At 40.6% G+C, this 15,035-nt stretch overlaps 1 protein-coding gene across 19 annotated transcripts in view; it reads left to right on the top strand.

Moving 5' to 3' along the window:
- Positions 1–15,035, top strand: part of PTPRD (protein tyrosine phosphatase receptor type D) — a 3,982,777-nt gene that overhangs the window by 3,905,175 nt on the left and 62,567 nt on the right. For all 19 annotated transcript variants that reach the window (XM_069230134.1, XM_069230131.1, XM_069230149.1 and 16 more), the window contains one exon: positions 934–1,088. In XM_069230134.1, the coding sequence (XP_069086235.1) occupies positions 934–1,088 (155 nt within the window). The remainder of the gene's footprint in view (positions 1–933; positions 1,089–15,035) is intronic.

Genomic DNA, 15,035 nt, shown 5'->3' with positions numbered 1-15,035 from the left:
ATGTGTGTACTTAGTACGAAATGTATCTGTTTTAAAAAAAAAAATCTTTAACCCCGTTTTCTCCATTACATTTGTTTACTCCTCTGTTTGTCCTTTTTGGCTGCTGTATTTTTTCCAGCCGGCAACACTTCTTTTACTCTTATTAGTCTGTTCTCTGTATTCTGTTTTTTATCTATTCTACAGTACTTTTTTATATTGTAGAACTATCTCTGTCCTTTCTGTTTTGAAATGATGCTGACGATTTTTGGTGCCTAGAAAGTCAAACTTAAAGAATGTTTTTGTTGGCCAATCAAGAAAGGATGTTAATATTTTTGCAGTTTGCTGCTTTCTCTTTAATGGTGTATAATGCTATACTGAGTTTCGTAATAAGTGTAGTACTTTCAAGATTGTTCAAAACCATGCCAATTTTGGTTGTTTAACCACGACACAGCATAAGAATTTTAATAATGTAGCACAATTTGCCCAAGTGCATCTATCAACATCTAAAAAATCAGACAATGGTTCCTCACCACCATACTAATGTAACAACATTGCTCATAACATCACGGATGGCACCAAACTTAAAACTACATTTGAAATCACAACCTACGCTATGCAGAATATCACTGACTGCATTGCCAGCAATAGTATTAACCTCAGAAATGCCTTGTCCACCAAACCATGACCTTACTTTGCATTTGTAGTACCAGCAAGCCAAAAATGCATTGTGAGCATGATATACATTTCCAAACCAGTCCAAAATAATGTTACTCCTTTTTCAAACTGTTACATTTTGGCTGTTCAATCCAGCAAGCCTTGATTATTGCTGCTCTCTTTGTCCACAGCAATAGCAAACCTTCTAAAGCTGTACAGCTCCTCTAAACGTTATAATATACTGCAGGTATTTTCATTTTTCTGAAATCTTTTGCTAAGTCTGAGACTGTTGCTTTACAGAACGGTTCAAGTGAGAAGAGAGAGGTGAGGCAGTTCCAGTTTACTGCTTGGCCTGACCATGGAGTTCCAGAACATCCAACGCCATTCTTGGCATTCCTAAGAAGGGTCAAGACATGTAATCCCTCTGATGCAGGACCAATGGTTGTCCATTGCAGGTACAAAATGTATCATACCCTATTGCCTACTATGGCTTGAAACATGTTTGCTACAATATATTAAGCACATTTAGGGGGTTATTACAACTTTGGAGGAGGTGTTAATCCATCCCAAAAGTGACGGTAAAGTGACGGATATACCACCAGCCGTATTACGAGTTCCATAGGATATAATGGACTCGTAATACGACTGGTGGTATATCCATCACTTTACCGTCACTTTTGGGACGGATTAACACCACCTCCAAAGTTGTAATAACCCCCATAGTGTTTATTGAGTATAAAGTATTGTTACACATCCCTGTAAGATGACATTCCACTGAAACTAAAGAGTGAGACAGCTGACAAAAGTCAAATTATAGACTGGTCCTATTTATTCTCTCTTGTCACCTTCAGTGTAATACAGACCATAAAACATGCAGGTAATTTACATTCTTTAGGAACAGTGTTGGTTATGCTGCCATCCTGTTAGTGGTGTTAATGGTATTAATTCAAAAGATGTGCTTCAAGTTGGGAAATTCAGACTACAATTGAACTATTCAACATAGTGCATACTACATAGTAGTGTGGACTTGAAAAAATACTGGAAATATATTTGTATGGTTATATGTAGATATTATTAGGCTGATGGCCCTCAGGCCTGTTGTGGATTAATACTTTCATGCATTTGGTGTGATAGTCTCCAAACGTGTATATTTAAATAACCTTTTGGTACGGGTGTGCACTATTGGTCAACATGAATGTGATAACTAAAACTGGTACACACAAGAGGAAATTTTCCTGCCAACTTGTGGCAAAATGAGTTTATGAATTGAATATTCGTTTTTAGTGTTATCAATCATTATAAAGTATGGGAAAGAGTGTAGGTACACTTTGGTGATGTTGACTCATTCTTGGAAGGAATTTGGAGCGGAATTTGTTCCAGATTACAGTACTTTGCAGTGAGACGTCTGAGCTAGCTGTTTTTGTTGAGAATGTTTTAGCGAGCTTTAAAATGTATCTGTATGGACAAAAACTGAATCATGTATTGAGTGGAAACATACTCAAGGCTACCATCTTCTTCGTGATCTGCATCTGGTCATTAAGAGCCTGCACTGCATTGCAACACTCAGAGATTTGCACTATAGAGCAATTGAATGCTGGTGGTAAATCTCACCTAAAAGAGAGTTAAAATCTATATGGGCATGTCATATGCACATACCACTCAGAGAAACAGATTCCTACTCACAACGTTCACAGAGGTTAGTTTGTGAATGATCACAAAGGTTGCTTTAGTTTGTGAGTTTGTCACAGACAAATTCACTCTCAAATAAAATAATTTAAGATATTTTAATAATATTTACTGCTGATCTTTTGATTCTTCTTAGTGGGCCTTGTGTCCAGTGTAACAGTGTTTCAATCCTCAACCCTTGATTATTTTCTCAGTGCACAAAAGTTCATGTACTGGCATGAACTCCATTTTTCCACAGCTTAATGGTACCAGAAAAGAAAAGTGCATCCTTCACTGCTTGCCACAATTCCTGTGTTGTATGTAAACTTGCCACATTGAGGAAAGCTGTCAGAATATCCACTCAAAGTTGCTACTTCTAAAGCTGGTAATATAGTGGAAGATAGCCCAGTTAAGGGCACTCTGAAAAATGCAATATCTCATGAAATACTTTAAATTTAATTGTCTCTTAAGGGGCATACTATGATAAAATGGAGAGGTATTCTTAGACTTTGCTGATTTTGTCAATAATTCCATAATCAACAGCTTTTGCTAATATTCTCTTTTTTTGGAAGTGTAGTTGCGATCAGAGGGCATCTTCCAATACCATATATACACTATTGCACTGTTGTTTGGTACTTGACTTGACTTGTGAGGTCTGATCCCACCTTAAGTTTATTAACTTATACACCACATACACTGAAGAGGTTTTAATTATTATGATACTAAAGCCACATTTGAACCCTGCGCAAAGTGGCTCCTAAAAACCCTTGTCCATTTTGAACTTGGGCTATAAAATTCTGGCTAAGGAACTGACAGGAAGGATGATGTGGACTCTTACAAGCTTAATACACACAGATCAATTGAGATTTTTTCCTGCAAGGAACACCTCTGTGAATATCACACAATTGTGTCACATAATGAATCATTAATTGTTGAGTGGCTCTCACACAGCTGTGGCCTCCATAGATATGGCGAAGACTTTTGATATCCTTGGGTGGGTTCACATATTTCAATTGTTGGAGGTTATGGGCTTAAGGTGTGATATTATGGCATGTTGTATTTGATTCCAGCGGCCCGAGTTCACAATCGTAAAATCGATTCTGAAATGTTGAAGGAACAGAGAGGAACATGTCAGGGGTGTCCACTCTCATCTATGCTTTTCATGCTCACCATAGACTCATTGTTGGCTATTTTGTGAAGAGAAGAGATGTCCTGGAGGCAAGCATTGTACTGATGTAGGCATGGCATTTAGTATCCCTGATGTGTGCAGATGATGTACTTGTTTATAATAATAACCAGACACCGATATTGTTCTGATGCTTAAACAATTGGAGACATTCATACAGATATCTGGGCTAAAGGTCAATAGGGGTAAATAGTGTTTTGTTCCCTTTACATGAGAATTTGGTGAGTATCCAGCTTCCAGAGCTTCTGTGGCAATGGGCAAATAGGTATTTTAAGTATCTCTGAATACAGATAATTCATAATGATTGAGGTATGTTGAAAGGCGACTTGGGTAGGATGATTGCTAATATTGGTGAATATATACAACTTTGGAACGAGCGTCTGCTGTCTGAAACTGGTAAATTACCTTTTTCCCAAATAATAGATTTACCCAGTCTCATATATCTTTTCACCAATTTGCCAGTTGTCATCCTCAACTGTTTTTGTAAAGCTTTGTGTTCCCAATTAATGCAGTTAATCTGAGACAGTGGCAGATATAAAATTGCAGTATATTAATGTTAAATGCCCACAGTGGAAGGAGAGCTTAATGAGCTGGACTTTGAAAATTATTATTGACATCAAGGTTGCAGTGGGTATCCTGGTGTAAGGATGAGTAGACAGGTGAACCAGCCTGCATTTGTGCTACAGCTGCTACCCTGAATGGTGGCACGTCTTTCCTGGAGACATTGTTTGTGCTGTCCTAAGAAAGAACTGACTTACGAACCTAAATTCCTGTTGTGATGGTATATAGAATTTAAGCAACTAACAACAAGGCAAATGTTACACAGTGATGGGATACCAGAGAGACACAGTTTAAGAGCCATTACCTTAAGTCATTTCAAGACCTGCGCAGATAAGAAGGGTTACTGGTGAGACACTTTTTAGATTTTGGAGCTACCACTCACATGGTAAAACTTTGTGGAGGTGTGGTAGTGAGGAGCCAGCAATACACGTTGCTCTTCCAGAATTATTGACACATGGCAGGTGCCAGAGAGTCACAACTATGTTATACCACTCAATCAATAAAAGAGCTAAACCTAACTTAATATTGCAAGGGGATAGATGGGAAGCAGACTTCCACACACCAAACATTGATGGGAAATGGGTAAAGATCTTGGAACACTCAGCATCGGACTATAGAAATTTGAAAGTTTAAGTCCACAGAGCATATCAGACACTGCAAGGACTACACAAATCTATCCAGAGGTAAGGGATATATGTGCTAAATTTGGCAATGCAAACGCTGACCTACCACACATATTTTTGCATTGCACCCGACTGAGCTCCCTTTGGTGGGAGGTTACAGCCATTTTGTCTGCAATTACTGGGAGAACAGAGTTGTTGCAATTAAACAAGTGCATTTTGTAACTTGGGAGCAAACTAAAGATGCCAAGATGGAATCCAGTCTTATAAATTTGGGGTTATTGTTAGTACCGAAACTGATATCCATGGTTTGGACAACTATAAACTCACCCCAATTAAAAGAATGGTTAGCAGAGATGATGATGTGGCTGCAGCAGAAGGTGAGTTTTTGATCTATTAAAAGTAGAATACTAATCATAAAACATTTCTCATTAAAGGGTGGTCATAAATTGTAGTCTGTAGATCTCCCTTCCAGTGGCGGATCATGGGAGGGAAAAGGGGCAAGGTGGGGGGTGGAACAGGACAAAGAATATATATATATATATATATATATATATATATATATATATATATATATATATATATAAAAAAACACCTTACCTTTTTGAGCTGTGCCTCACTGCTCCCATACACTCCTTGACTGAACTGCAGGCACAGGCTCCCAGCCTGCCCTGTGCACAATCCTAACGCTGCTTTCATGCATGAAAGCAGCGTTAGGATTGGATGAAGCACCCAGCCAGGCCACTTCTTGGCAGAGCTGAAGTATCTGCCTGTTGTTTCCAACCCAACGATGCAGTGCCTGCATTTCTGGGTTAGAGAGAGCCCAGTGTGCATGTGTGTTTGGACAGCCCAAGATGACCAGGCAAACATACATGTGCACTGAGGGGCAGTGCCTCTGTCTCAGCCCCATGGCCCTGCCCCTTTGACTATAAAACAATAATAAACGTTGTGTATCATCGTTTTAAAAGTTTTGCAGCTGCTGCTGCTGGCGGGGGACAACGCTCCTCTGCCATAGCGGAGAAGCCGCCCATGCTCATTTCTGATGGGCTTATCATAGAAAAACTAACTACAATTACTCAGTGTGCTCGTCAACCACTCTCTTCTAAGTCCAAATGCCTCCTTTTCCTGGTAATCACTTGAGCCACTTTCTTTAACGTCTTTAACTTCAGTTTACAGAACAACTCAGATGAACTACATAATATGTTAGTAAAAGTGCCTATTATGGCCATGATTATGAGTTGTGCAAAGCTAAATTCCAGTGAAGAATTCCATCCCTCACAATTATGATGCTTTGTGCTCTTACACCTCAATTTTACTGGTGCAAGATCACCAAATCAATTTTTACAATCTAGAAATGTCACCTGGCAAACCCCCTTGAGGAATATGCTCCAGAGCCCAATCATATACTCAGGTACAGCAGGAGTATGTAATGTACCCCCATGACAGGGAACATTTTCCACTTCCCTTGATCACTATCCCCACTCCCCCTCTCCATGCACAAAACGCCAACAGAAGTTCATCACGTGATGAGGACAGGTATTAATTATCTGTGTTAAACCCTATGAAATAGAGAATTATTTGCTGAATTAATAGAATTGAGTTAATTGAATGAATATAACCGATTCTACACAGTTATTCCTCATTACTTATGGATTACCTCATAAGTGCACTGTACTGTTCAACTTGAAATCAAGACCTAAACCATTTAACTGTCAACCCAATACATTGAGGTTTAAAGGTTTAAAAACTAAAGGAATAAAAGAAAACTTCCTAGCAGAATTATCTGCTCAAAAAACATTTCACCGGTACCTAAGGAAAGCAGGAAGCCACATCTGTAACTGACTACAATAGGCATTGAAAAGACACAATGACTGCCAAAACATTGAGATCTGGCTGTCTACTCCTGGCGAGGTTATGTTCCAAAACCAAATCCAACCCTCTGCTCAACAAGGGTACAGTTGCCCCGGTACTGAAATGCAGAAATCATATTTTTTCTTTCTGGGACAAAGAGAAGGCTCCTTCCGATCCCTTGGAGCCTAGACCCTCTGGCAGCAGGGTCATACCTCTGCTGGGAGAACTACAGCATCCTAGTTTCAAGGAGTTAACATGCATTAACGTCTCTGAAGAAGCCATTCAGGATTCCCCCACTTCCCTAGTATCCTCCTCGCATCCTGAGGCCCATGGTCCCTGCAAAGTTGCCTCGCTATCCTCCCTTCAGCTTGTAATTTTGACTGTTTTGCTCCTACAAGGGTGGGCCCATTGGAGCTGTGAAAGAAGCTCCTCCCCAAAGTATTGACTTGGAAAATCGGTCAGATGACTTCACCCTTCCAGATTTGGACTTAGAATTAAATAAAAGATATGGTCTTCAACAGGAAGAGAATACTCTCCAGCCTTCTCCCCTGCCATTGCCCATGGGCTTGCAGCTCTTTAGCAGTACCCCTTCTAACCCTTCCTCATTATGCTCACATCTCTCAGTGACACCTGACTGGAGCATAAATGTCTATCTCCCAAGTAATCCCCTGGATCAAAATGTACAGGTTTCTTCCTCTCTCCTTAGCCTAGAGAGACGTCTATCATCTAATCTAAATTTATTAGAAAAATCTGTTGTGGGATCTGACTGTATCTTTGACACTGTTACAGCCATGCTAAAAGAACTAATCGATAGCAAAGGAGGCAACTCTGAATCATTGACATTACAATGAGAAGAAGCTTCAGCACGGCCTTTTGTTGCAGAAAACATGATTACTCATGCTGGGATGGACTTCTGCTCCCAGGCCAGTAAGCCTCAGGTTTATGTACTACCCACAAATTGAATTTCTATCGAGAGCCAGGTAGACTCTATCAGATTTGTATTGAGTGATTTTTCACCAGAAAAAAAGCCTGAATTTTGATCTCCAAAGTACAGCACAGGAAGTATTTTCCACTTTTTAAAGCACGTCCAAAGGCAAACACAGTGACTAGAGAACGCTGTCCATCTATACAAAAGCCTATGTGCAAAAAAAAAATCCAGGAGGGTCAAAAAATGAAATCGAAGGACTTCTAAAAAAGGTCAGAGTTAGGTGCGTTTCTCTGAGGCTCTTCCTATGCCACAAGAACCACTAACCCTCGAGAATCGTGTTCTACCATACCATACTGCAATCATTGAATCTCGAGTAATGAACGCTCATCTATGTTCTCCCTGCGGGCCAGACATGGATAGCCCGATCTTGAGCCAAGATACGCCTCCATCACAGTCAAGTATCCTACTTTCGAATCCCCTAGCACAACCGTTTGTGGCCCCAACGTGCCTCAGGCCCTGGCAGGACTGGTCACCACTCTCAAGAAGGATGGAGTGTCAAAATTATGTGGACACTTTGGCCTTAGACTTCAAGCTTCTGTTTGACACAGAACTATTGTTAAGTAGATCTCTACTTCTAAAGTGTTTTTCGGAGGTAGAGTTGCTTAGTCTAATTGAAAGTAATGACGTACCTTTGGAGGACTCGGGTTTTGGCCCCAAAACAAGAGTGTTTTTTACTTTAAATTTATAGTCAACAGAATTATAAATAATTCTGAATGGCTACAATGTAACAGTATTGATGTTGTCCCTATTTTGAGGGAAGCGGAAAGAATGCTAGCTGGTAAGGCCTCACAGTACCCCCACGAAGGTGCTGGGAAGCTCATGTCTATTCCCCCATCCCTAAGTAACCCTAACAACTATCCTCTCTGTCTACAGGGTTCAGAAATCTCTCTAGGGAAAGATGGCAGGGAAGTGTCACTTAAGGACCCCCCAATCAGCTCAACCCAAGAATTAAGTATCTACACCTACTCTTGGAATTGGCTACAGGCAGCTCCTCCCAAGGTCCCGTCCAATAGTATCATCACATTAGCAATGAGCTCATTGTTGTCTCCTGGAACTGGGGGAATAAATTGAGTTTTTGAACACTCTAAATGCAGACATAATCTGCCTACAAGAGACTTTGTCCACTAGGGAGCTCTTAGCTACCCCCTACTCTTGGCCCTTAAGGTAATAAAAGAGAAATATGTCTCCTTTAGAAAGGGAGTGATTTACTCAGCCTTTAACTATTTTTCTCCAACATTTGATAAAGTAGATTGGGCCACGCTGTGGAAAAAGCTCTCAAGATAAGGCATGCCTGGTATTCTCTTAGATGTGGTGATTACCCTCCATTCTTCCACCTGGTGTAGACTGTTAGGGGGAGATAGGGGATTGTCCAAGTATATTCCAACTCAGAATGGTTTAAAACAAGGTTGTATGCTGGCCCCATTGCTGTTTTCCTTGTACATCTCTGGCCTACCTACTCACTGAACTTGGAGTAAGGGTTTTGCCCCCATATTGGGAGGAAGGCCAATACCCTGTTTGCTCTATGCTGATGATCTAATCATACTGGATCGCACCCTAAAAAGGCTAAATAATCACCTTCAAGCCCGAGGGCAATTCACAGAAACCCACTTCTTAAAAATAAATTGCTTCAAAAGTAAAATCCTTTGTTTTCACAGTAAAAAAGGTTGAAATACAACAGTTTCTGCTGGTCATTGGGAGCTCAGAAACTTGAAAGGGTAAATTCATATACTTTCTTGGGTAAAAGTTTTTTGCGGGAACCTCAGCGACAGGGCGCACATAAAACATAACCAATGCAAGGCTCCATCCCAAGCTAATGGTTTGAACTCCATCGACAGGTCAACCGGTTGGAGACATTTCAAATACCTCTTTGAAGTATACTGGGCAAAGATACCCCCGTCTTTACTTTATGCCTACAGAATGTTGACATTTCGAAATGGGGTTTTGTAGATAAACTAGAGGGCTGCGTCTTGATGAATCTTATATCCACATACAACATTAAGGCTTGAGATGGGCTTGTGAAACACATTTGTTCAAGGGCTGGCTGGGGTCGTATGCTGGGTGGTAAGCTTGATGACTTGTGGTGATGACTCTCTGAGGTCACTCTTAAAAAAAGAAATTTTGCCCAGTAGCAGGACGAAATACACCATTGGCCGGAATTTTACATATGCCACAGATCTCTTACAGTAAGATCCTTCCTCCATTCCCACACTTCCTCCGTTAAAATCTATAATTAGGCAGATAACTTGGTCCACAAGCCTCTGCCTGGATAAAAAGTCCTATGCACACAGGCAGGGCTCCCAATGTGTAACTGACACAATACTATTCAAGGAAATGCAGCACTACCTCAGCTGGAACCTGCCTCATGGAGTCAGACAATTCTGCCTCCTGCTGCGATAGGGGCTGCTCCCTCTCAATACATTGCGGGCTAGATGGAATGGATCTTCAGCCACTTCTAATCTCTGTCAAAATGGTGATCAGGACATAAATCATGTTGTTTTCATATATTCGCCCTTGCTGTTATTCCGCCGTAGATGGTTGCGTCCTATCTGTTTCAAACTCTCCCTACGCACAGCTTCAGAAATATTACAGGCCTTCTCTGCTCCCCCAAACAAAATGTTTTGCTATAGAATTTTTAACTTTTTCAAATGCTTTTTATCTTTGTATTAATTTAATTATTGAATTATTATTTTATTTTTTTGAATGGGGAGTGTAAATTGTCTATGAAGGTTTTGGTTTTCCATTTTTATGGTCTTCTTTTTATATGTTTGTTTTATGTGGACCTCCCTGGGAGTTCCGTATCATAAATAAAATAAAACTTGAAACTTGAATAAAAGAAAGTGTCTAGAAAATCATCTGCCAAAGGAAAAAATGGGGCATAATTGCTTTTCTGTTAGGCATATTGGGCTTTTTTAAATTGGAATAACCCAAAGCGTTTTAAGATACTCAGAATTCACTATTGACCAGTATGCTCCTCCTCTATGGGCAATAAACGAGATATCTGCCACTAGCAAGAACAACAGTAATTGTGTTGTATTGTATTATATTATTTCTACAGCTTATTCATACCACTAGTGTGGCCTTGAATGAGTTTGCAGGTCTTAACCTCGCAGTCACACCACCTCTCTGCTTTCAAGGACTTCCTTTGAATAAATCATGAAACCAACATCACCATTCGTTGTTAAACCAACATGAGGTTGATGTACAAAAGAATAGCAACAAAAGGTGATGGAGCGTGTCTGTGGGTTTCCATTCACCGGAGGCAAAGCATGTAATGTGAGAATACATTTTGTATTGAATGTCAGCAGCAGGAAGAAGCATTACTTTTGGTTTGAAATTATACTGTGCTTTGTAGTGAGAGGGTATAAGGAATAACTGGAAATAGTATAAAATGCATCATAGAAATATTCTAGTGCTCTAGTTCTGCTTTAAATATCAACCTTGGGTTGGGCTGCATTTAGGATTTGCATAGCATCTGCACTTTTTACCCAAACGTGTTTAGTAACTATTAATATTCCTTGCGGTTATATTGTCTCTATACTGTACCCTATAAGCGAAAAGCAGCCTGACTGCTGGCAGCTGAGTGTGGTAAAAGAGCTGTTAAGTTTATTGGAGCCAGCAGCTGTCTGTAATGAATTCTGGAATTAGAATTACTGGTGAAGAAAAGAATTCAGCCATCTGTAGGAAATGTAAAAATATTTTTATAACCTAATAGCATGAGTCCTGGAGAAGCGATTTACTGAGTTTTCCCAGATGTGTGTATTCCCAAATATCCAAGGGCTCCGAATTGGAACACATTTGGGTGAAGGGAACAGCTTTATTTTGATCCGACATTACTGTCACAAAAGCTCTAGTTTCTAGTATTTCGTTTTGCCGCTGAAACTCAATAGTAGTATTAACATATTTCGCTTGTCTGGGTTTCAGTTTAGTTCATGTTCCCTTGACTTCATATGACTTTCTTCCCACTTAGCTCTGTTTACGTTTTTCAGACATAAACATTATGACTGTACACTTGCAAGTGAATTTAAACCAAAACGATGACAGGAAATATAGGAAACATATTGTCATATGTTACAGTTCAAAACATTGTGGGCCAGATTTACAAGAGGCCTGCACCGCCGATACATCACTTTTTTTGATGCATTGGCGGCCCAGGCTGCTGACCCATATCTACATGGCCTTGAGGTATTTGCGTCGGGGAGGTGTTCCCATGGGTGTTGCATGGGTGTTCTTACACACCACCCATGGCTTTTGGCCCTAAACCATCCCAGGGAAGGCATAGAAGTGACGGAAAGGGAAGAAATATCTATATTTCTCTCTGTTTTTTCTACTCTCTATGTGTGTTGCATTTTGCAGCACACATAGAAAGAGGAAAACTTATTTTGGGATTGTTTTTGTGCAGGAAGGTGCCTCTTCCTGCACAAAACCAATCATCCCCCCAATGTAGACACCCTTTCATCATTGTGCTAGGGTGCCTGCATGGCCCACGGCAGAAATTTGTGCACCAGCGCAGGGGAAAAGGACAGGAATGCGCTCTATCCCTTAGATACAGCACATTCCTGCCCTTTTGTTTTGACGCAGGACAGCGTAGCACGAAGGTTTGTGGCTCTACCCTGCACCAAAACATTGAGAATCTGACCCTGTGTGTTGTGACAGAACCAAATACAGTTATGGAGAATATTGTACACAAACTAACCCTAATACACAGCAAACACATTAACCTTTTAGAGGTGTTTTTCTAAAATGTATGACATAATTCTCAATAATCTGCAATGCTGGGGCCCACCACCACTAGAAATGTCCATGCAGCCTCTCTATACTAGGATTAGTTAAGAGGCTGTTGAGAAAATGGAGTAGGAAGGCTATATGTGTTGGTTTTTCAGCCAACAATTTGCCTTTCAAGTATTTTGTTCTCTTTGGCAGTTTTGGTTTGCTTATTTATTAGAACAATGGTTCCCAACCTGTGGTCCGGGGAGCCCTGGGAGTCTGGGAAGCCTCCTCAGATGGTCTGCGACATTCTTGGAAAATGTAATAATTTTATCAGATTAGGTTCCCAGCTCTCAGTAATGACTCAGTGTGGGGGTCCCCGGATTTCAATAATGATTCAGTGGGAGTACCCGGGTTCCAGTAATGATAAAGTGGAGGTACACAGAAGTCAAAGGTTGGGAACCACTGGATTAGAACATTGTAAACTGTTCTTTTTCCTATGAGAAGTTATTTCAGTTGGTCATATTTACGTTTCCTGACATACCTTGCCCTGTTAAACTCTTAAGAAGTTTTTCTGCTTACCTTTGGCACACTTCTCACTCTTTTTTCATTGCTCGTTGTTGAATTTTTGTATATTTATATATGATGAACATTACACCATCCTCAAAGCTCAGTTCAAGTTTACAGTGACTTTTTTTTCAACTGGATAAGATATCAAAGGGTACAAACACTTTAGCAGAACAAACAACTAAACAATCCTTCCCACCCTCTCAATCCAGAGCAACAACCTCCATCCAACAACAAAAAAAGGTTGGTGGTCCCGAACAGAAAAAACTTACTGTCTCGCCCTGGGAGAAAACTCCGTTTATCAGGATCATTAGCATTTGTAAAACAAACAGGTTTGCTAAATGGCTACTTAAAACATGGTGGCTGCTCAGCAACCTTTCAGTGCCTTCAGAAGAGCTACAATGACAGGGGCTCTTTTGAAGGCACTGAGATGGCTGCCTCGCAGGTGGAAATCTCAAAATAAAATAGCCTGTAGGTCCCCAGCACAATGGATTACAGTCCATTATGGCCTAACAGACCACCCCAAGTTACTCTTCTAGCTTAAAAAAAACTTTTAGTCTCAAAAGACATGAATCCATCAAACATAATTCATGGGAGATTTTCAGAAGAGTTATGAGACAAATAGAAGTGGCTATTGAAATCTTTCTTTGATTATGAATATATGAGCCCACATTCTGAATCTCTTTCGTTCATTTCTTATGGTAGATAAGTGTTGTCAGATTAAATAGAGGGAACAGTACACCTGTCTTGATTACTTATGGCCAGGGCACAAGTCGGGGGGCACGCAGTTACAAGGTCGACACCGTCTCCCCCGTGTTGGCCATAGTGAAGTAAGCTGAACTTTCACCAGACACCGGGACATGTTCAGCAGCGCCTCCACTGTTAACTGGTTTCTGCCGAGCAACAAGGTGCAGGCGGTGAAGGAGCTTTTCATTTTCCCTTCCAGGTGGGCTCAAGACAAAGGGCTTTCCTATTGTGCGAGTACAATCCTGTCTGGAACTATGTGCAGCCTCACAAATAGGTGCTAGAGCAGTGGAGGGGAAACGGAGGCACAATTACTTCATACGCATGTAAGAGAAATTGCGATTTGAAAGCAAGCTTTTGGCTTTGTTTAAACCCTATACAAAAGAGCGTGCACTGGAAAAATGTGAGCTATACTGGCCTATATTGACACGAATAGCCATTTAAATACCCAGTTTTTTATTTAATTATTTTACAGATGCCACTTCCTATGTGTAACGTGTGATGTCACATGTCGTGATGTCACTAGTATACCCGCAGTTCTTTTTTTAGGACTTATGCCTCGCCTATTGCTGTTGGAATATTGGAGGAAATATACAGTTTGAGTGCTTCACATTTCATAGTGAACACGAGCGTACTGGTTGACACTAGAAAATAAGGAGCTCATTGTTCAAAAAGGGGTGTATACTTCATTTTGTGAAATTGGGCAACCACTGATTGTGCAGTGACATTCATTACATTTTTTTTCACAAATTAGTTAGAAGTGCTTGTTCCCGGTAATTTGAGACCAACGTGAAAATGAACATAGCAATAATCGAATGAACTATGCTTCCATGGGTTGAGCACTGAGCGCTTGCGGGATGTCCCCAATTCTCTGTGGTAAATGTGAGCCAGTCTTGGCTACATAAACCACAGTACCTTTCTGAGCCTAATTACCACCGCTAATTATAAGATCTGCTAGGGAATGTTTTCCTTGAGGCATTGTCTTTGAATATGCAGTTTCTAAACAATTATATGCATAGCACTGGACCTTTAGACATTCATAAGGATTCGTAGCCAATAGTACCCGGAACTAGTGCGAGCCAACGGGTCTCCCTCATCCCTCCACTCGCCTGTAGGTGGTGAGGGGAGGGATCAAAGAGCCACGCCTCCGGTAGTAACGCAGCCTCAAGGAGCACAGGTACTGATTTTGAGTGGCCTCATGTCTTGCGGCCACTGTCGGCCATATTACTTTATGTAAAGCTATTCTGCAGATGCTGGGGGACACTATTTTATTTTTCAAACTTTGAGTTAGGAGCTTACATGTATAATAAGATGTTACACATATTTGTTGTTATTTATAGATATGGAAATTGCTCCTGTTGAGTTATTCCATTTGCTTCCACCTCCCTCTCCTGTGTCTCACATCTCTCTGTACCGTGAGAAATACATTTCCCCTTCTTGGCTAACAGACTTTGCTGTTGGTATCGTTAGGTGTATGTTTCTGCACCACACCAAATCTATACATGCTTATCAGCTA

The sequence above is a fragment of the Pleurodeles waltl genome, chromosome 1_1, assembly GCF_031143425.1.
Source record: "Pleurodeles waltl isolate 20211129_DDA chromosome 1_1, aPleWal1.hap1.20221129, whole genome shotgun sequence".
NCBI classification, from domain to species: Eukaryota; Metazoa; Chordata; class Amphibia; order Caudata; family Salamandridae; genus Pleurodeles; species Pleurodeles waltl.
Note: the sequence above shows the minus strand (reverse complement) of the source record. Positions and strands in the feature narration are given on the sequence as shown.